The sequence below is a fragment of the Dermochelys coriacea genome, chromosome 18 (genome assembly GCF_009764565.3).
Source record: "Dermochelys coriacea isolate rDerCor1 chromosome 18, rDerCor1.pri.v4, whole genome shotgun sequence".
Lineage (NCBI taxonomy): Eukaryota > Metazoa > Chordata > Testudines > Dermochelyidae > Dermochelys > Dermochelys coriacea.
This window is the reverse complement of record NC_050085.1, coordinates 858,794-881,209: the sequence shown is the minus strand read 5'-3', so window position 1 is coordinate 881,209 and position 22,416 is coordinate 858,794. Positions and strand designations below refer to the sequence as shown.

At 48.4% G+C, this 22,416-nt stretch overlaps 1 protein-coding gene across 2 annotated transcripts in view; it reads right to left on the bottom strand.

The window, feature by feature from the left end:
• Positions 1-22,416, bottom strand: part of ALPL (alkaline phosphatase, biomineralization associated) — a 90,511-nt gene that overhangs the window by 63,242 nt on the left and 4,853 nt on the right. Inside the window, exons 2-3 of one of the 2 annotated variants that reach the window (XM_038376930.2) lie at positions 16,475-16,635; positions 1,950-2,085 (exon numbers count right to left, since the gene is read on the bottom strand). In XM_038376930.2, the coding sequence (XP_038232858.1) occupies positions 1,950-2,007 (58 nt within the window). In that variant the 5' untranslated portion in view covers positions 2,008-2,085; positions 16,475-16,635. The remainder of the gene's footprint in view (positions 1-1,949; positions 2,086-16,474; positions 16,636-22,416) is intronic. The other variant, XM_038376929.1, reaches the window with a different exon arrangement.

Here is a 22,416-nt window from a genome sequence, read left to right as displayed (position 1 = left end):
TGTAAGGTGGATAGAAAGCTGGCTAGATTGTTGAGCTCAGTGGGTAGTGATCAATGGCTCAATGTCTAGTTGGCAGCCGGTATCAAGCCGGAGTGCTCCAGGGGTCAGTTTTTTTCAACATCTTCATTAATGATCTGGATGATGGGATGGATTGCATCTTCAGCAAGTTTGCGGATAACACTACACTGGGGGGGGGAGAAGAGGTAGATATGCTGGAGGGTAGGAATAGGGTCCAGAGTGACCTAGACAAATTGTTGAATTGAGCCAAAAGAAATCTGATGAGGTTCAACAAGGACAAGTGCAGAGTCCTGCACGTATGACGGAAGAATCCCATGCATTGCTACAGGATTGGGACCGACTGGCTAAGCTGCCGTTCTGCAGAAAAGGATCTGGGGATTACAGTGGATGAGAAGCTGGATGTGAGTCAGCAGTGTGCCCTTATTGCCAAGAAAGCTAACACCATATTGGGCTGCATTAGAAGGAGCATTGCCAGCAGGTTGAGGGAAGTGATTATTCCCCTCTATTCGGCACTGGTGAGGCCACATCTGCAGTATTGTGTCCAGTTTTGGACCCCAACTTCAGAAGGGATGTGGACAAATTGGAGAGTCTCCAGTGGAGGGTAATGAAAATGATTGGGGGAGGGAGCATATGACTTATGAGAAGAGGCTGAGGGACTAGGCTTATTTAGTCTGCAAAGAGAAGAGTGAGTGGGGATGGGATTTGATAGCAGCCTTCTACTACCTGAAGGGGGGTTCCAAAGAGGATGGAGCTCCGCTGCTCTCAGTGGTGGCAGATGACAGAGCAAGAAGCAATGGTCCCAAGTTGCAGTGGGACAGATCTAGGTTGGATATTAGGAAACACTTTCACTAGGAGGATGGTGAAGCACTGGAATGAGTTACCTGGGGAGGTGGTGGAATCTCCATCCTTAGAGGTTTTTAAGGTCAGGCTTGACAGAGCCTTGGCTGGGATGATTTAGTTGGGGATTGGTCCTGCTTTGAGCAGGGGGTTAGATGAGAAGACCTCCAGAGGTCTCTTCCAACCCTAATCTTCAAGGATTCTATGACGGGCTTTAGGTAGACATGGGTGGGGCTGGCTTCAGCCCTGTGCAGGCACACCAGGTTAAGGGGTGCTAACTGACATGTTTTAAGAGGGGAGGTCAGAGTTTCCTGACCCGATAACAGAAATTAAAATATAGATTGTCCTCTCAACCCCAGGATTAGCTAACATGTTAAAATGACAACATCTTTCACCCTCATATGGGCAGGCTGCATGGGGCATCGCACAAACTGCCTTATGAGCCAGAGCCTGGCCCATCTGACTATGGGACTATGCCAAGACCAGCGCTCCCAATTGGTCTCCCCTCCAGCCTGCAAGACTGCACCATTGGCTTAGGGGACGCAGATGGGCGACCGATACTGCAGGAGCTGAACCGTCCACCTTGAGGAGTATGTGCTGGCACCAGCCATCCTGAGTTCGGTCTGCCTGCTGAAAGACCCCGGTAAAAAGCTCTGCAGACCTGCAGCTGATGGGTTCTCTGCATGGCAGTGTACAAGCCCCAGATGTCGCGCCATAAGGTTCAGCCCTCAGGAATGGTTGGAGCATGTTTGCAACTCCTACATCCTTTCTTGACACACACGCTCTTCGAAACACATGCCATAAAGCTGGTACACCCATGGGTGCAAGCAGAGCCATCCCTTGGATAGGGCAAATCGGGGCAACCACTCCGGGCCCTTTGCTTTGGTGGGGCCCCCCGGGCCAGTGCAATTAGCTGGCATGGTCAGTCCTGGAAGACAAGCATAGGAACTAGGGATTCGGGGGATGCTGTGAGACCTCTGGGCTCCCGGCCGCAGATGCAGAACAGGGCCCCCAAGCCGGTGGGGGCTGATTTGTCCCAGGCCCCACACCCCCCAGGAATGGCCTGGGCGTGAGTAACCTAGGGATTCACATACCTGGGACAAGGGAGGTGAGACAGACTTCAGCCAACAGGACAAGGAGAAGAGCCTTCATGATGCTGCCGGCACTCACCTCAGGACGACACCAGGGACCTGTGTGCTCAGCAGAGGATCTGTTCCTGCGTAGCAGACTCTGGGGAATGGAAAACAGAGACCACTCGCACTGCTGTGCTAGCGAGAAAGGACGTCTACCCCAGCCCATCTCCTTGTCCCCCCCTCTGCTTCCCCCATGCAGAACGGCTTTCAGGAGAGGACAGACTTGGCTATAGCCTGGGTAAAATCCTTCGAGGTCTGGATTGTCCCAGGTAGGCTGGAAGGGCTAAACTGTTCCGCTGTCCAACCAACTCAGCCCAGGACATAGTTTTTCCTCCAGGGGAGGGGGCTGAGATCAATTAAGATATGCTGGCACTTCTCAAACATATAGCTCCTACTGTCCTGCAACATCTCCTAAATTCCCTCTCAGTGCAGTGAGGGCACCCGCCTTTAGACACTGCGCCACCTCTGACTGGGCTTCCTGTTTGTATTACAGTGAGGCCTGATGGCACCAGGAGGGATCACAGCCCTGTGGTGCAAGGTGCTGGACAGACACTGGGGATGCATCCACATGTAGGAAAAAAGCTAACACATGGTAAGACCACACCTAACACATAGTAAAATCCTAGTTAGAACATGGCAGTTTAGTTTTCCCATGTGGTAGCAAGTTGAGGTAAACACTAAGGGGGACCCTGGAGGTTACCTCATCCTGCTAACGTGTGTTGAAACTGCAACTGCCTTGTCTGCATGGGGGTTTTACCACATGGCTTTCCACCCTTTTTTCCTAGTGAAGACAAGGAGCCCTAGTGAGAGCCCCTGCCCCAAAAAGCCTGCACCTAAATGGATCACACAGAGCGGGAGAGGAAAAACCAAGGCAGAGAGAAGTTGAAGTGACTTGCCCAAAGTCATCTGGAGATAGACCAAAGTCTGACTCTCTGTCCAGATGCCTATGCACTGAACTGCACTGCCTCTCAGTGCCCAGCACCATCACTCCTCCACCCAAACACGGCCTCCTTCCTGAGGCTTGTGCGTGGGTCACAGGTTCAGTCCTCACAGACGACCCACGGTTCAAGTCACTACATAAGAATGGATCTTCGCTCCAATACTGTAGAAATCATGACACAAAGATTGGAATTGCAATGCAAACACCCCAGCTCTCAAATGACTAGCTGCACGAGGTGACAGGTAAACCAGCAATCTCCTCGGATGGATAGTCAGGACAGAGCAGAATGAAAACTATCCTCACCTCCTGAGCAACAGCAGCACCACTACCACCACCATGGGGCAGGGAGGGAGGGGGATCCCCTCCACATTGTCAAGTTATGGGGCCTCCAGGGAGGGAGAAGATCTGAGACAAGCCAGGAGAATGTCAATAGTCAATTCCCTCAGATTAGCCTGCTGGGTGCCAGAAACAGAGGTGTCTTTGGAGCTCAGTAACTGCTCCCTGGGGAGCAGAGATTTTGGCAGGGGACAGCAGTTGCGTTGCACAACCAGGCCTCCTCCAAAAACTCCAGCTGGCAGTGTGGGGGGGGGGGGAGGGAGAACTAAACAGCATCCCCAGCGCAACCCTCTGAGAGAGCCCTGCCAGCTGGCAGGGAGATCTAGCTGGTCTGGCAAATCACAAGCAGCTGGAGCATGTTCTATAGCATGGAGGAAGGTTATTGTGCTTTCCAGCTGAGGGCCTGCATGCTGTTTGGAGATGTATTAACTTTTCTTCAGCCCCCGTGAGGTGGGCCTTAGCCCTAATTCACAGATGGGGGAAATGGAGGTTTGCTCAGTACCAAGTTCTGACAGGACCCCATGGCCCAGAGGAACAGGAATCTGCAGAGAAACGGCCACCGATCTCTGCAAACATTGCACTCGGCAATGCCGAGTTGCATGCTGGCAGCAGCGGTCCTGCTGAAGAGGCCTCGTGGCTGCCCCAGGGCAGCATGCGTACCCAGGGGCAGAGGCTGGAGGCCAGGCTTACAAGCAAGCTCAACACCCAAGAGCTCCCACTGAGAACAGCCTGGGGAGGGAATTCCCCACTACTCTCAGAATCACAGAATATCAGAGTTGGAAGGGAACTCAGGAGGTCATCTAGTCCAACCCCCTGCTCAAAGCAGGGCCAATTCCCAATTTTTGCCCCAGATCCCTAAATGGGATTGAACTCACAACCTTGGGTTTATCAGACCAATGCTCAAACCACTGAGCTCTCTCTCCCCCTCAATGGGGGAGGGAAGCAGAGTTCTTCATGGCTCTCAGTGGAGGGGCAAGGTGGGATTTCTCCATTGGAGAGGGAGGTGGGGGGACTGTGGGGACTATTGCTTGCTGGGGAAGCTGATGTCTTATAAAGATATGGCCACTTTTTCAGCAGGCTCTAGACATGAGTCTGGTGCTGGGTCAAGCTCCTTTGCAGGCTTTCAGTATCCCACATGTGCTACCTGGGGAGCTTGGCTGAGACAACTCTCCAACCCAGTGTGAATCCAGCCCATGCATCTCTGAACTGCATTTGGAATTGTAACATTCAGATAAGCAATAAAATTCTCTTGCCCTCCCAAGCAGAGCCAGGTGCAACATGGGGAGGTGCTCCGCAAACTTCACTCACCTCAGCTCTGCAGATGTGTGGCATTATTTACCTGCAGCATCCCCTGCTACTCCAATCCTGTAGCCTCCTGAACCAGTTGTGTCAATGTAGCTCAAACCCAGATACACACCCACATTCACAGCTCTAGAAGCGTACTTTAGTAGGTGGAGGGATGAGAACAACAAGCAGGAGTAAGAAGGTGATATTACCTCTGTATAGCATTAGAGACCCCATCACTGGGGACTGATCCAGTTCTGGTGTCCCCATGTCAAAAAGGACACACACACACACAATTTAGCTTATTACAGAGAAAGTTAAGGTGACTTGATCACAGTCTACAAGTACCTACAGAAGGCTAAGATTTCTGATAGCAGAAGATTAATCTAGCAGGCAAAGGCAGAGCAAGATCCAGTGCTCCAAGCTGAAGCTAGACAAGTTCAGACTAGAAATAAAGTGCACAGGATTAACAGGGAAGACAATGAATCACTGGGATAACTTACCTAAGGACGGGGTGGATTCTCCATCACTTGAAGTCTGTAAATCAAGATCAGAGGTCTCTTTCTAAAAAGATGTGTGCTAGCTCCACCAGAAGCTATGGGCTTGCAGCAGAATCACTTAGTGAAATTCTTTTGTGCTATACAGGAAGTTAGGCCCAATCATAATGGTCCCTTCTGGGACCAAAATTCATATTCAGGATCCAGTTCTGTCCATGGATACATAAGGGCCAAATTCCCTGTTGGAATTCTGTAAGCAGAATTGGGCCTGCAGGCTTTTCAGAAGCCAATTCCCCACAGGGGAAAAACAGTGTCCCAGTAATAAACAGCCTCCTCCATAACCTGCCCCATTGACCCAATAGTTGCATGTCAATTCAGGCTCATCAGTGGTCAGCAGGAAGAGACAGCTCCCAGACCTAGGAAGCGTATCCACTGATGACAATGGGTACCAGGAGCTAGGATTCACAGTGTGGAGGAGAGACTGCCGAGACTCATCAAGCCCTCAGATCGCTACCCCTTCCTGCTTCTCCACATGGGCACTAAAGATACTGCCAAGAATGACCTTGAGTGGATCACTGCAGACTATGTGGCTCTGGGAAGAAGGATAAGGAGTTTGAGGCACAAGTGATGTTCTTGTCCATCATTCCTGTGGAAGGAAAAGACCCGGGTAGAGATTGTCGAATCGTGGAAGTCAACAACTGGCTATGCAGGTGGTGTCAGAGAGAAGGCTTTGGATTCTTGGACCATGGGATGGTGTTCCAAGAAGAATTGCTAGGCAGAGAGAGGGAAGAGCACCTTCGCAAGCAGGCTGGCTAACCTAGTGAGGAGGGCTTTAAGCTAGGTTCATTGGGGGAAGGAGACCAAAGCCCTGAGGTAAGTGGGATACCGGGAGGAAGCACAAGCAGGAGAGCGCAAAAGGGGAGGGCTCCTGCCTCATACTGAGAAGGCAGGACAAACAGCAAGTTATCTCAAGTGCCTATACACAAAAGCAAGAAGCCTGGGCAACAAGCAGGGAGAGCTGGAAGTCCTGGCACAGTCAAGGAATTATGTGGTGACTGGAACAACAGAGACTTGGTGGGATAACTCACATGACTGGAGTTCTGTCATGGATGGATATAAACTGTTCAGGAAGGACAGGCAGGGCAGAAACGGTGGGCGAGTTGCATTGTATGTAAGAGAGCAGTAGGACTGCTCAGAGCTCCTGTATGAAACTGCAGAAAAACCTTAGAATCTCTGGATGAAATTTAGACGTGTGAGCAACAAGGGCGACGTTGTGGTGGGAGTCTGCTATAGACCCCCAGACCAGGGGGATGAGGTGGACGAGGCTTTCTTCCGGCAACTCACGAAAGTTACTAGATCACAGGCCCTGGTTCTCATGGGAGACTTTAGTCACCCTGATATCTGCTGGGAGAGCAATACAGTGGTGCACAGACAATCCAGGAAGTTTTGGAAAGTGTAGGGGACAATTTCCTGGTGCAAGTGCAGGAGGAACCAACTAGGGGCAGAGCTCTTCTTGACCTGCTGCTCACAAAACGGGAAGTGGATGGGAACCTGGGAGGCAGTGACCATGAGATGGCTGAGTCAGAATCCTGACACAGGGAAGAAAGGAGAGCAGCAGAATACAGATCCTGGACTTCAGAAAAGCAGACTGACTCCCTCATGGAACTGATGGGCAGGATCCCCTGGGAGAACAACATGAGAGGGAAAGGAGTCCAGGAGAGCTCGCTGTATTTTAAAGAATCCTTATTGAGGTTGCAGGATCAAATCATCCCGAAGTGTAGAAAGAATAGTAAATATGGCAGGCGACCAGCTTGGCTTCACAGTGAAATCCTTGCTGATCTTAAACACAAAAAAGAAGCTTACAAGAAGTGGAAGATTGGACAAATGACTAGGGAGGAGTATAACAATATTGCTCAGGCATGCAGGAGTGAAATCAGGAAGACTAAATCACACTTGGAGTTGCAGCTAGCAAGGGATGTTAAGAGTAACAAGAAGGGTTTCTACAGATACGTTAACAACAAGAAAGTGGTCAAGGAAAGTGTGGGACTGAATGGGGGAGGCAATCTAGTGACAGAGGATGTGGAAAAAGCTAATGTACTCAATGTTTTCTTTTGCCTCTGTCTTCACAAACAAGGTCAGCTCCTAGACTACTGCACTGGGCAGCACAACATGGGTAGGAGGTGACCAGCCTTCTGTGAAGAAAGAAGTGGTTCAGGACTATTTAGAAAAGCTGGACGAGCACAAGTCCATGGGGCCGGATGCACTGCATCCGAGAGTGCTAAAGGACTTAGCAGATGGGATTGCAGAACCATTGGCCATTATCTTTGAAAACTCATGGTGATCAGGGGAGGCCCCTGATGACTGGAAAAAGGCTAATGTCGTGCCCATCTTTAAAAAAGGGAAGGAGGATGATCTGGGGGAACTACAGGCTAGTCAGCCTCACCTCAGTCCCTGGAAAAATCATGAAGCAGGCCCTCAAGGAATCAATTCTGAAGCACTTTTTGCAGCTAGGCAGTAGTTCTGCAGAAAAGGACCGAGGGGTTACAGTGGATGAGAAGCTGGATATGAGTCAACAGTGTGCCCTTGTTGCCAAGAAGGCTAATGGCATTTTGGGCTGTATAAGTAGGAGCATTGCCAGCAGATTGAGGGACATGATCATTCCCCCCTATTCAGCATTGGTGAGGCCTCATCTGGAGTACTGTGTCCACACTACAAGAAAGATGTGGAAAAACTGGAAAAATGATTTGGGGGCTGGAGCACATGATTTATGAGAAGAGGCTGAGGGAACTGGGATTATTTAGTCTGCAGAAGAGAAGAATGCGGGGGGGAGAGAAGAGGCGGAGATTTGACAGCTGCTTTCAACTACCTGTAAGGAGGTTCCAAAGAGGATGGATCTAGACTGTTCTGCAGATGACAGAACAAAGAGCAATGGTCTCAAGTTGCAGTGGGGGAGGTTTAGGTTGGATATTAGGAAAAAAAATTTCACTAGGAGGTGAAGCACTGGAATGTGTTACCTAGGGAGGTGGTGGAATCCCCTTCCTTCAAGGTTTTTAAGGTCAGGCTTGACAAGCCCTGGCTGGGTTGATTTAGTTGGGGATTGGTCCTGCTTTGAGTAGGAGGTTGGACTAGATGACTTCCTGAGGTCCCTTCCAACCCTGATATTCTAGGATACTGACGTCCTTTGACAGGTGCACTGAAATCTGAGTGAAGAGCTTTACATACACTAGGTATTAGCTATCATACTGAGCCCTATGTTTCCATGGAGCACACAGGACTGCCCAAAGCCTCGGGATTTATCATACTAGTCCCTGGATTTTGGGAAGCATTTTAACCTGCATTTTCCTTTACTCAGCTATATCCCATCCTCCTCATGACACCCTGCCCCCCAGCACTGTCTTTGGGTCCTGCCTCTGGTTAGATAATAGGAGTTTGGCTCTAACCTGTTTTTCCAGAATTTTCACAACTTGGTGACTTGCTCATTTAAATGCAACACGATTGTTCTGACTGCAGCAAGATCAACCAAGGAACCAATAGTGGACCAGGGGCTGTTCATCAATTACATAGCATGTTAAGGGCATAGGAGGTCCTTAATTTTGTGTGTTTCAAGGGGTGTGTAGTCTTGGGGGGGGAAAATCACCCAACGATGTGCTATGTAATTTATGGACAACCCCTCACTAACTCGCAGGGATCCAACTCACCAGAGCCAATTGCCCCAGTGCTTGCCTTTCAGCAGCAAACCTGCTGATGGCAGAATCTCTCTATTACTACAGCCCATCTGACCTGTTCTCCTTCCCTGAGACAGTCACACTCAAAGCTGATGCCCCAAGAGATGCTGTGTCCAATGCCCACAGTTTACTTCTGGAGAGCAGGCACAGGCCCTTGCTCTGCTGTGCAGGCGGCCAAGGACTGAAGTCTAGACACAGCCAGGGACTACCCCTGCTGATGCAAGGTGTGTGATGGGAGACAATGCCATGGTATATCAGCTGCAATCCTCTTCCAGGCTGACAGAGAATTGCTTCCCCCCCGCCCCAGCTTTAGACAAGGGCACTGGGTATGTAAGTTGGCTGGGGAAATCCTATTGCCCTGAAGTCCAGTAGAAGTGCTGGCTAAGTGGCTGCTCATCAGACAAGGGAATAGGACATGATGCTCCTCATATGTGCACCATGCTCACACTTACCCAGGTGCCTTATGAAGCAGTAAACTCAGGCTTCATATATATCCAAGAAAATTGGACCCTTTAACTAAGGTTTTGTCTATAGGAAGAAAAATATCAAATGCACACCTACAGAATAGAGGATACGTGGCTAGGTGGTGGTACTGCTGAAAAGGATCTGGGAATCACAAATTGAATGAGCCAACAATGTGCAGCAGTTGTGAAAAAGACTAATATCATTGTGGGAGGGGTATTAACAGGAGTGTCATATGGAAGACTTGAGAGGTCACTGTCCTGCTCTACTCAGCGCTAGTGAGGCCTCAGCTGGAATACTGTGTCCAGTTTTGGGCACCGAACTCTAGGAAAGTTGTGGGCAAATTGGTGAGAGCCCACAGAAGAGAAGAAGTTAAAAAAGCTTAAACAAAACTGGGCATGTTTAGTCTTGCAAAAAAGATGACTCCGGGGGCATCTGACAAATTTTCAAATATATTAGGGGCTGTTATCAAGCAGTGGTTTTCAAACTTTTTTTTTCTGGTGACCTAATTTAGCAGTGTAGCATCCTGGTGCTGGAGCCTCTCTCTGAATCAGGGAAGAACTCCGGCAGTGGGGAAAGTTGCTGGCAGCGGGGCAGTGGTGGAGACTTTCCCTGACACCGCAATGTGGATGCAGCTTGCTTTTCACTGTGGCAGGTAGCTACACCAGAAGTGTGCAGTATAGACATAGTCTTAGGGCAGTGTTCCACACACCACCACGTCCCAGCCATGTCCTAAAGCCCATAGACAACACTGTTGACTAGGAGCAGCTTTATCCTTCCCAGATTCTAGCCACAGGCACTTCCCTCCCCACTCTACACTGCAGGACTGGGAAAACAGAAGATATTAGGACCCCAGCTTGCACCCAAGTGAAGCCTAAAATCCTGCACCTACACACACTTACAACCAGTGTGACACAAATGGGCACTCAGCACTTTTAGGCATGCCTTCTGCCTTCTTCCACTGTTCCAAAGTTTGCAGCCTTTTATTTTGTGGTATTGGGGTTAACAGTTTGCAAGCCTTGGGTCAGTTTATGGTTTTATTGTATTGCCATCCAATAGTGCAAACAATTATTTTGATAAAAGCTCCAAGATCCTAACATCAAACATCATGATGGAGTTTTACTGGCACTCTCTTAATCTGTGTCAGCAGCTCAGCAGTCCTGATGTGCTCACTAAACCCCTCACACTGGTGTCATAACCTGTATCAAAAAGGTGTTGTGTAAGATTTCATACACCAACTGGTAACACGATGGCCCCCCAATAATCATTGCATGATGTACGTATAGGGCATGTACAAAGGGTAATACAGTTTAAGAACATAATTTCAGTAAAAAAGGAAAGGAGTACTTATGGCACCTTAGAGACTAACAAATTTATTTGAGCATAAGTTTTCGTGAGCTACAGCTCACTTCATCGGATGCATCCGATGAAGTGAGCTGTAGCTCACGAAAGCTTATGCTCAAATAAATTTGTTAGTCTCTAAGGTGCCATAAGTACTCCTTTCCTTTTTTGTGAATACAGACTAACATGGCTGCTACTCTGAAACCAGTTATAATTTCAGTAGTTGTGTGTTTGACAAGCAATGCCTAAGCCCAGTCTGCCTTAGACAAAGGAATGTGTATTTGCTTATCTGACCACCTAGGTCACCAGGCAATGGCAATGAAGGTGAATTTACGTAACAGGTAGATAGTCATCAAGCTAGCAAGGAGAGAAGGTAATAACTCCACCACCATCAAATGGGAAGGAGCCTGCATGAAGTCTTCACCAGGCCACATGTCACCTCTTCCCAGAAGGGGAAAAGGAACTTTATTGGAGAACACACTGCAATGGTTTATTGGGCTACAAGGACAGTGGCTCTGAACCTCAAACACTAAGCAATAAAATCAGTTGCCTCAATCCAATATTACTGAATGATAGAAGTGTACCAAGTAATGCCTTTTATGACAGCCTGGGAGATACTGGTGATTAAGATAATTGTGAAATATCTACATTAACACTATGAGGAATTACAGATAGTCACCAATATCATGCTTTACAATCTGTGACCAAACACAGGGAGAAACTGGTTTCCTCCTTCCAGGAGGAAAGGTATCTACTGGTCTCCAATGAAATTAAATAAGGTGTGACCAACAAACAATGGAAGTCTAATTTATATATGACTCAGCAGAGGGATGGGAAGTCAAGAGGAAGGGAAGAACAGCCAGAAACCTTTCTGCCTCTTGAAGGAAGGCCAATGACCTTTGGGAAACATAAGCAGAAACAGAAAGCCATTTTTGATCTGCATTACTGGGCAGATACAAGAGGCCAGAGCTCCTGTACATCTGAGGCAAAGAGATCCTTCAATACAGGTGAGAATCCTGCTTAGGCAAAGATTGTAACTTGCTGAAATTTATTTTCACTTTTGCTTATTTAACCCTTTTTATCTTGGCTCCTTTTCTTTGGCATCACATACACCTATGACTGTTTAATAAACTTGTTTTAAATTTAATTCTATGCCAGTTCAGAGCTGAGATTGACAAACACTCTTATTTCAAACCCCAGTTACATTAACAAGCTGGTATTCCAGTCTCTTTAAAAGTGCAGTAAACTTAATGACTTGTGGGAGTGGATGCTGCAAGGAGACTTATCTGGGGAGCTCGGGTCATGGTTTGTTACCTCCAAGGCAAGGTGTGGACTAGCAGAGTGCTGCAGAGTTCGCTGGCCTGGGAGTTGCCATACAGCTTCCCATTAGCAAAGCTCTCACTGGCAGAGAGTGAGAAGGGTAACACAGTAACTCACAATTCTGGGAACCTCAGCAGATGGTCACAAGACAGATGGTTTTGGGGGAATTTGGGGTCACTCTGCAAAAATGTAACAAAGGCTGGCGGAAGCAGGGTGGGACCTGCATGCTTGTATGTGGGCTGTTGGTGTCAGAGGTGTGAGCCACAGAAAGAGCATGGAAGGCATCTAGAGTTGCAGGGCAGGCAGTTATAGCCCCTTACTGCAGAGTAATGCACATTGGAAAAACATAATCCCTACTATACATACCACATCATGGGGTCTAAGATAGCTTTTACCACTTAAAGATCCACAAGGACTCCAAATTCTCAGAAAACATCCGCTCAATGTGCAGTGACAGTCAAAAAAAAGCAAACAGAATGTTGGGAAATATTAGGAAAGTGATAGATAAGACAGAAAATATCACAATGCCACTATTTAAACCCATGGTACTCCCACACCTTGACTACTGCATGCAGATTTGGTTGCCCCATCTGAAAAAGATATTAGAACTAGAAAAGTTATAGAAAGGGACAACAAAAATTATTAGGGGTATGGAACATATGAGGAGAGAATAAAAAGAGACTGTTCATCTTGGAAAAAAGAGACAAGTAGGGATATGATAGAGGTCTATAAAGTCTTGACTGGTGTGGAGAATGTTATTTACTCCTTCCCATAACACAAGAACCAGGGGTACCCCAATGAAAATAATCGGCAGCAGATTTGAAAACAAACAAAAGGAAGCACTTCTTCAAAGAACACACAGTCAACCTGTGGAACTTGTTGCTGTGGGATGTTGTGATGGCCAAAAGTATAACTGGGTTCAAACAAGAATAAGGCAAGTTCATGAAGGACAGGTCCATCAATAGCTATTAGCCAGGATGGTCAGGGATGCAACTTAAATTCCCTGTAAGCCGCACGGCCATGCAGAAGCCTATTTAGCACTGCACAGGCATTCAAAGAACCTGCCCAGAGACCTGCCATGGCTGGGGGAGGGGCATCTATCCTGCAGCCCCAACCCCAGAGCTGCTGTGGCAGGGAGAGGCATCTCCCCACCCCACAGCCCAGGTCCTGCTGCTGTGGGGAGAGCGCGCTACGGGGAGTCCTCTCTCCCTGCTGTAGCCCCTGAGCACTCTCAGGCACCCCGAACCCCTTATCCCCAGCCCCACCCAAGCACACACCCCCAGCACCACAACCCTCTTCCCCAACTCCGAGACCCTCATCCCTGGCCCCACCCCAGAGCCTGCACCCCCAGCTAGAGCCCTCACACCCCTGCACTGCAACCCTCTGCCCCAGCCCTGAGCCCCCTTCCACACTGAACCCCTCAGCTCTGGCCCCACCCCCACCACATGAATTTTGTTATGAGCACCAATATGAAGGTGATGTACAACAATCACCTCCATATTGTTGGACATAAAATTAATTCTGCACATGGGTGGGGAAAATGAGAGGTTAACACTGGATGCAACCCCATGTTTGGGTGTCCCCCACTTCTGTTTGCCAGAAGCTGAACTGGACAACAGGGGACAGATCACTTGAAATTGCCCTGTTCTGTTCATTCCCTCTGAAGCACCTGCATTAGACATTGTCAGATGACAGGATGTTGGGCTAGGCGGACCATTGCTCTGACCAAGTAAGGCTGTTTTTATGGCGATGGTGGTCCTGGGAGAAAAAGTTCCATTTTTCCATTAGCAAAACAAAAACTCCACAAAACACACACACACACACACACACACACACACACACACACACACACACACAGCAAAGCCCAGACACAAGTTTCAAAAGATTGTGGCACCATGGACCTAGCCAGAACACCCCACATTAATCTTGGTGAACCTTCCATAGTGACCAGCCAGGTCTTGGAGCACCATGGAAAAATAGCTCTGTTGATGAACTGAGTTCTGGTGTGGGTGGGCAAAAGGACATGGGTCTGTGGCCCAGGAGCCTGTTGGTGCCAACTGGCAGAGGGTGCAAAGGGGTTTACAGGGATCCCCTGGATCAGATATATACAAATTAGTTCACCAAAGGCAACATGTGAGGTCTCTATCCAGAGCAAGTAGACCATTGCAAAATGTAGGTACAGATCATATTTAAGGAGTTCTGTATCTGTACTGAAAATTCTGTTCTGAAGGATTTGGGATTGAGAAAAGTCATCGGGTCAGGTGACAGACCTTGGACAGGTGGCAACTGACACTTATCTCCCTGTCTGGTCATTTGTGTATTGTCTGCCTCACTCTGTAGGGCTGTTTACAGACTGAGCCAGATACAAATCTAAGATTGATGATTGTTTCTTCCTGTGACTTTCCTCTCATGGATTTCTCAGCCAAAGAACTGTTCCAATATATCTCGGGGTACCAGGAGACAAGCCTGGATCCTTGACTGAGGAGACAAATGGACAGCATGTTGTGCCTTTTCAAAGAGAGGTCAGAACCAGCCTGGCTGCAAAGTGCTAGTGAGCAATACTTTATTAAAAATGAAAGTATCGTGTTAATTAAGTCAGGGCTCTAGAATGCATGTTATGATTTTACCTGTGAATATTTGTTTCGAGTACTTCTACTTGCCATCACTTGAGTCAATGTTAAAATAAACTTGTACTTGCTTTCTCTATAAACAAACATCTCAGTGCTTGTAGGGAGCAGGGCATGGACAGTCATGCCTAATGGTTAGAGTCAGGCACCTGGAACCAGAGCTGGCGACAGAGTCAGGAGCCAACCCTAAGATGAGAGCTGGAGTCAGCATCAGGGGTGGGATGTAGGAGCAGGCACCTGAGTGAGGCAGGAAAGTAGGATCTCAGAACAGATGGGGGTCTGGGATAAGGATGACAAGAACAGGCAGGGCTCAGGAATCAGACAGGGTCCATATTAGCAGCCAGCCACAGATTCCCACTTTGACAACTTCCTATGCACCTTCTGCCTTTTCTTTTCTTTTTCCTTTCCTTTCTGCCTTAAGTGGAGCTTCCCAGCTGATCAGTGGGGCTGGATGTCTCCCCCAAACAGAAGCTTTGTGGGTGGAGCTCTTTGCATGCTGGTCCCTTGAAGGGACCTGCTGAGTGGTGGCTGTGGGCCATGTGCTGCCTGGATACTCCTGGGCCCTGCTTCAAGGTCTGTGACCTTCAGTGTTGCATGCAATGCAAAGTGGTGATTTGAGGTAGAACAGCTAAGCTGGGTGTGCTGTTTCTTTGGAACCAATGGCTCTGAATACTGTGAGCATCCACTAGAACAGGGGCTGCTAGGAGGGCTCGAGGGTTAGAGGTAAGGCTTCTTCACACTCAGGGCAAGTAGTAGTGAGGTGCTGTGTCCCTGGAGAGCGTGACAGGAGTCAATGACCCCAATAAAATCTGAGAACTCCAAGTGGGCTCTGGGGAAGGGGTGGGAGGTTGTGGGTGTCTGGTCCCCCACCTGGGCTATAGGGAGGGGAAGGGACAGAGAAAGAGGAACTGGGTTGTCACAGGGGGTTCTTTAACTCTATTCGTCGGGGAATTTGTGTGTTTGTCTGAATTGTGACAGACATACTTGCTTACAGGTATTTTGAAATAAATCAAAATTGAAATGGTCCTGATTATGTAGTGTTATTTTGACAAATAAAATTGCCAAATTTTAAAATTTTGGAGGGCCAGAATGCCCCCAGGAGTACTTCTAGGGATCCTGGGAGGAAGAGCTACAAGCTCAGCAACTCACTGCAGTAATCTGGTCCTCCTTCGTGCACTCCAGATCTTTATCCACAGCCTTCAGGAGGAAGGAAAAGCAGGGAGGGGTATACAGGAAGCAAAGGCTAGGATATTTTTATAAATTTATAAAATAAAGTGCAGGGTTGTTTTTTGTTTTTTGGGGGGTTTTTTGCACACTTGTAAACTGGGAGTTCCCCCCCTTAATAAAGGGCACCATCACTAGACCATCTTTGGACATGCTGGCGGTAGTCTGAAGTTATGATATTTGATGCATGTATGTGGTTTTGAATTTAATTCCTGTATGTTAATGTGGCCTCAAGGAAACATGCAAACTCCCGCTCCAGGAAAGAACAGCCCAGCAAACTTTCTGAGGCAGGGAAGTGAACAACTGATATGCAAAAAGACTGGGTTTGCTCAGAGAGCCAGGCCAGGGAGGTAAGTGTCTTCTAATGAACTTGACCTGAGGCTGTATGCAAATGTTCCCTTTTTTACATAACAGGGGAAAAGGAATCCTTGGGTCAGCTCAGAGGAAGTCTAACGCATGACACACTGATGAGAGCACATACACTTCCATTGAAACTGCTAATTAGATAATAGCTTCCTTTTCAGCTCTGCCTAAGCTATCCTCTGCCACCTCAGAATCGTCTCTGTGCTAGTCACCCAACACTCCAAACTTCTGTGCTAGCATCAAACTAGCCTGGGAATCAAATATTCTTCATGGGAGTGTCTCCCCTACAGCAGGAGTCCTGTTGGATCCTTCTCATTGCCAGAAAACAGTGAAATCTTTTTTATGTAGATGTACATGGAAAGCATACCTCGAAACAGGGACCCGTTTGGGGAGATCCTTCACATCCCGGCCCTCACAGCTGGCCACACACATTTCCCTAGATCCTCCCTCAGCCAAAGATCAGCTGTTGCACGGAGCTCAGCACCTTCCTCGGGCATTCTGGAGGTGATGGGGTTAGGGTGAGGCAGGCTGTTGGCAAAGAGGGTAATTAAGGCTTACGCTCAGATTGGATTGTGAGGATATGCACTGAGTGTCACCTCCTCAGTGTGTTGGTCCGATACTCTGTCACCACCTGCAAGGCTGATGGGAAGAGGAGACTTAATGGAAGAAGCTGAAAAGGAGGAGGGAGTCTACAGGCCCATACAATCCCTGCCCCCCAGGAGCCCATGCCCCCAAAACTCAACCCTCTCCCCATATGCTTCATGCAGTTGGATTCAAGGCCAGCTGCAGTCATCTAATCTGACCTCCTGCCAGAGAGTCTCACCCAGATCAGTTGCAATTATTTGTAACCAGCTAGACAATGGCCAGTGTTGACAGAGTCAATGCAGCAGGAACCAAGCTGTCAAAGGAACTCGGGGCCCTATGTTCAAGCATTCAGCCCCCAGCATGACTCTTGGGGCCAGGTCTGCAAGAAGGCTCTGCACGTTGAGTGCTGAACTCTTCTGAAGAATGATCCCAGGGCTCTGTGAGCAGAGGTAAAGCACAAGCAACTTGAAATCTGGCTAGCTTCCAGTGTTCGGTTGTTGCCAACTCTTGCAATTTGGGGTGTTTTTCTTAAGTTTCCAACTCCTGGAGCCACAGGCTACATGTACGCTAAGAGCTAAGGATGCGATTCTCAGGATCACACTACACTCATGTTAGCAGGAGATAACTAGCAAGGCAGCTGCAGTCGCATGGGTAGTGGCAGCAGAGGCAGGGTTAGCCATGGCGAGTACAACACTATGCTTGCTACTGCAGCTATGCTGCTATTTACATTCATGCTAGCTTGAGGAGTGTTAGCGCAAATATGTACAGGAGCAGAAAAGGGAGGGGAAAAAAGAATCACACCCCTAGCTCATAAGGTAGACAGATTCATAATGGTCCCATTATGGTTATGTCTACTTTGTAGGTCTACCCATCATTTGGGTGTGTTTTTGCCCAGACCCTCTTACCAGCCATACACAAGAGCCTCAGGCATGTTCTTTGAACCCACCCTTGCTTGCATAGCTGGGACTGGGTTAAATCCTGTTTTGCTTTAAAGCATGTGCTGCCCTACCCATCTAGTCTGACCTCCTACATGACACAGGACAGAGAATTTCATCCAAAATTAAAAGGTCTTATAATTTCCCCTTCCACCTTCTTGGTGGAACTACCTGACTGTTGGCATTAGGAGCCTTACCCACAGACCACCAAGCAGCAAATGTGAGAATCTCAGCTTCCTAAAGTTTCTAGTTTTTGTGGTGGCCAAGAAAAGCTTGAAAACGTGTCTAACGGCTCAGAAACCAGAAGCTCAATAAAAAGACTCCCCCCTGCAAACAAACACAACCTCATGATTTTTAAAACAATTGCATTTGGGAATGGGGGGCAGATGAGGGGACTTGAAATCTTTAAATGCTTGGGCAATACTGCTGCCCCAGAACCTCTGTCAATGTTTGTGGTTCCCAATCCCACCTTCCCATTTTAAGCATAGAATTCTCTCCCCTGCTGCAGTGTGAAATCCCACCCAATCAAGGTTTGGTCCACAAACAGATTTTGTACCCATATGACTCATTGGGGGGGGGTGATTTTTGTAGTCAGTTTCACTCTTTCCCTTGCAGTTAGTCAGTGTCCTCTGTAGGGCTTTGTCTAAACACAAAAGCTGCATGATTCTGGTGTGGCTCTGCTGTACCACTTTACCCATGCCAACATCCTGCAAACTTTTAGACAAAGCCCCAGAGGACACTGATTAACTGCATGGAAAGAATGAGAGACTTTATGTAAACTACTTTAAACAAAAAACACATTTTCTCTCCAGTACTTCCCTGTTCTGCAGTGTCTGGTATTACTGTAACAATCACAAGTGAGAGTGACGTGCAACTATCAGTCAATATTACATCTTTAAAGGTTACAGTGGGGTAGATGGGTCTTCTACAGCCTGTGCCCACATGGCATTACTGCCTTCACCAGGAAGTCAGCAGTTGCCTGATACACTTGTAATAATTATGTGGGTCACATTCTACCAGCCTTCACTTGTAGAGGTTAATTTCCTTCAAAGAGGAAACCCTCACAAATCCCAGGCTGCTTTGGCAGCAGCCTCAACACATGCCAAGTGAAGGGTTAGGCCATGGAGACTCTTCTCTTTAATCTCCAGGCCTTTGCCCACAGGCAGGATTCTCTGAAATTCTCCCACAGCTGCAAGCACTAGTGCAGATGGCACCAGCGCTCTTACCACCATGTTGCCTCTGTATCTCCCCCACATTTCAGGCCATTGAACTACTTACAAATGGATCGTAGTAATGGCAATGGGTCTGAGCAATGCAACACCCCCTGCCCTCCCCATGACATGTGCTTAGGCAGTGGGATTCCTCCCATGTTGGGGCACAGAGCTCTGCACAGGCCAGGTACAGGGCAATTTGTGTCTCCCCTATTTGGGGGCTGTGGTGGCCCCTGGCACAGGCCATGGTAACTTATACTCCTGTTGCAGTGGCCTTTAGGAGAAGCCCTTCTTTGGCCAACCCCAGCCCCACCCACAACTTCCACTCTGTCCTCTCCCTTCCAGGGCAATTTCTGCTCTGATCCTGCGCCAGAGGGGGATGGAAACATGGAAGAGTTGTGGTACAGAAAGCACTGGGCTAGCCAAGCCAGCTCTGTGCAGGCCGTATGGATGTGGACATGCCTTCATCACCGGTGATATGTGCAGGCCCACAGGGCACTGGAGCAGAGCAGTCACAAATACCACCCAAGCGTCTCAGCAGGGCTGCTCTGCAATTCGGCTCTGCTTCTCCCTCTGCCATCACAATGGTCCTCAAATCCTGTTCCATCACCCTCACCCCAGTCACTGTCCCCAAAGCTCAGGAAGAAGAGTTACTTAGAAAACCCCCCATGTGCTTGGGTCAACTCAGCACACAAGTAAATCCCACTCCTTCACAGGCAGGAAGCCATTGCAGCCAAGTGTCACGCCAGTTCATCCTTCCCTATTCAGGGACACATGCAGCCAAGCTGCGCCAAGCCCTGCTCAGAAGCCAGGGTTTGCGGGGAGTTCCAGCATTTCCTACCATTACACTGGGTCAGCGCAACAGCTTGGCAGAGATTGCACTAGAGGCTGCTTGCTAATGCTGAAGGGTTTCCTGTTGCTTTAGCAATCACAGGGCATATCGCTGCAGATGCACCTGCAAAACCCTCCCTTGGCCCATTTTGTCCAGTCACACTGGAAGTATGCTCCACTGAGCCATCTCTGCAGCTGCTGCCTCTCTCTAGAGCAAGAAATAACCTAGTCAGTGCTGCACAATTGCTCCTGACCTGGGGACAGCGTCCGGGGCAGGTAAAGAGAAGCTGATTAACAGTGGAGGCCAAATAGCTCCCGCCCTGAGCACATGCAGGCCAGGCAGTGGTGATTAGAGACCCTAGGAAATGTGGGCGTCCCTAGGAGCTGGATGGACACCAATACGCATCCCTGGATTTGCCCCACAGTGCCCCAGAGTGACTACCCCAGCACAAAGAACAGGAGGAATTGGGGCACTTTAGAGACTAACAAATTTATTTGAGCATAAGCTTTCATGAGCTACAGTTAACTTAGGCTTGAATAGAGACTGGGAGTGAATGTATCATTACACAAAATAAAAAACTATTTCCCCATGTTTATTCCCCTCCCCCACACACAGTTCCTCACATGTTCTTGTGAACTGTTGGAAATGGCCCACCTTGATCACCACTACAAAAGGTCACACACACACACACCCCCCATACGGTAATAGTTCACCTTACCTGATCACTCTCCTTACAGTGTGTATGGTAACACCCATTGTTTCATGTTCTCTGTGTATATAAAATCTCCCCACTGTATTTTCCACTGAATGCATCTGATGAAGTGAGCTGTAGCTCACGAAAGCTTATGCTCAAATAAATTGATTAGTCTCTAAAGGTGACACAAGTACTCCTGTTCTTTTTGTGAATACAGACTAACATGGCTGCTACCCCAGCACAGGGAGCAGAGAGAGGATTCAGATCCTAAGCACTGTTCTGAAAGAAAAACAAAAAAACAAAAAAACCCACACACACCCCCAAGAGCAAGTGCAGCACTCAACTGTATACACATTCCTCCTTGTGTCTAACCACCCCAGCTAGTTGACCTGAACACAGATGCTCACCTTGCACTGCACTCGCTGCATTTGCTAATGCTTGAACAGAGTTCTAGTCAAGAAACTATGCTACAGGAGCCCTCTATAGCAGGGACGTCAGCATATGTAACTAGCTACTAAAGGAGACCCCAGTAGCTGATGCCCAGGAACATATAGCACTGCACAAACATGCTGTTTCCATACCTAACACTGGTACTGCTTGGCAATCATAGAATATCAGGGTTGGAAGGGACCTCAGGAGGTCATCTAGTCCAACCCCCTGCTCAAAACAGGACCAATCCCCAACTAAATCATCCCAGCCAGGGCTTTGTCAAGCCTGACCTTAAAAACTTCTAAGGAAGGAGATTCCACCACCTCCCTAGGTAACCCATTCCAGTGCTTCACCACCCTCCTAGTGAAAAGTTTTTCCTAATATCCAAGGAGACGTTTTATTTTTCCTACAAAACTCAGGGGCAGTGTCTGTCCTGTTCTTGCCTCAGCAGCAGGGCTGCTTTCCTCCCTTCCCCTCCTGCCTCACAGACTGGGGATGCAGATCCTGGAAGTGGGGAGCCAGCACCATCAAACCAAAGGCTCCTAGTGCTCAGCCCAAGGAGCTGTGCTTCCATGCCCTGCCCCTCTGACTGCCAGCTAAGTGACTGATTCACTAAGACCGTGGCTACTCTACAGGTTACTTCAGTACAACTTGCAACAGTCAGGATGTGACTAATCCACCCCCCTTAGCGACATAAGTTACACAAATCTAGCTGCCAGTGTAGTCAGCACTACTGCAGCAGGAAAGCTTCTCCTGCCAGCAGAGCTACTGCCTCTCACAGAGGCAGGAGTTAAGCAGACAGGCAAGCTCTCTCCTGTGAGCTAGAGCATCTCCACCACAAACACTACAGCAGCACAGCTCCAAGGAAACTGAAAACATTTCTGGCAGGAGAAGGCTATTTATTTCCTTTTGAACAACTCGTATGATGCAGGCTTCAGGGCCCCGAAAGATCTTGCATTTGCCATTCAGTTTAAAGCAGTGTGTGCATCCAAAGCACCCTCCTGGTTTGGAAAACTGGATCCTAACTACACTGCTTGGGTTCTTTAACCATGTGCTTGTGAACACAGCTCTTCCTGAAGCTGACATGTTTCAGAGGCATGAGCACATCATGCCAGTGGTGTTTGGGGATGCCATGGGCAGCAGGAAGTTGGCACCTTCCTAGCAGGGTTTCTGCTTTTTGCCGATTGCTAGAGAAACACCAAGTTATACAGGATTATTGTAACTGCTCCAGCCCACATGGGTGATATAGCAAGGACAGAAACAAACCAACCAGTCTCTTCTTTGAGATAAAATTGTATTCCCTTCCTTCCATAATGAGACCTCTGGATTGTTGCTTCTCTTTGCACATTTGTTCTAGTGCTTTTCATCCCAAAGGGAGGATACGTTACAGCTATATGGTTGGCTAGATGCAGATCACTTTGCCCAGCACCGAAACACAACCACCTCTGGTTCGGAACTTGGCAACGGTTTAACAGCAACACTGAATACCTCCATTTCCAGTGGCAGCTGCACAGGGAATTTTGGGAGGCAAACACAACTCTTGAAGTCCCAGTGTCCTCCAGATCAGGGCATCCTCTGGACCACCTGTTGCTGCACAAAACCCTCCCCCCCCCCCCTACCCTT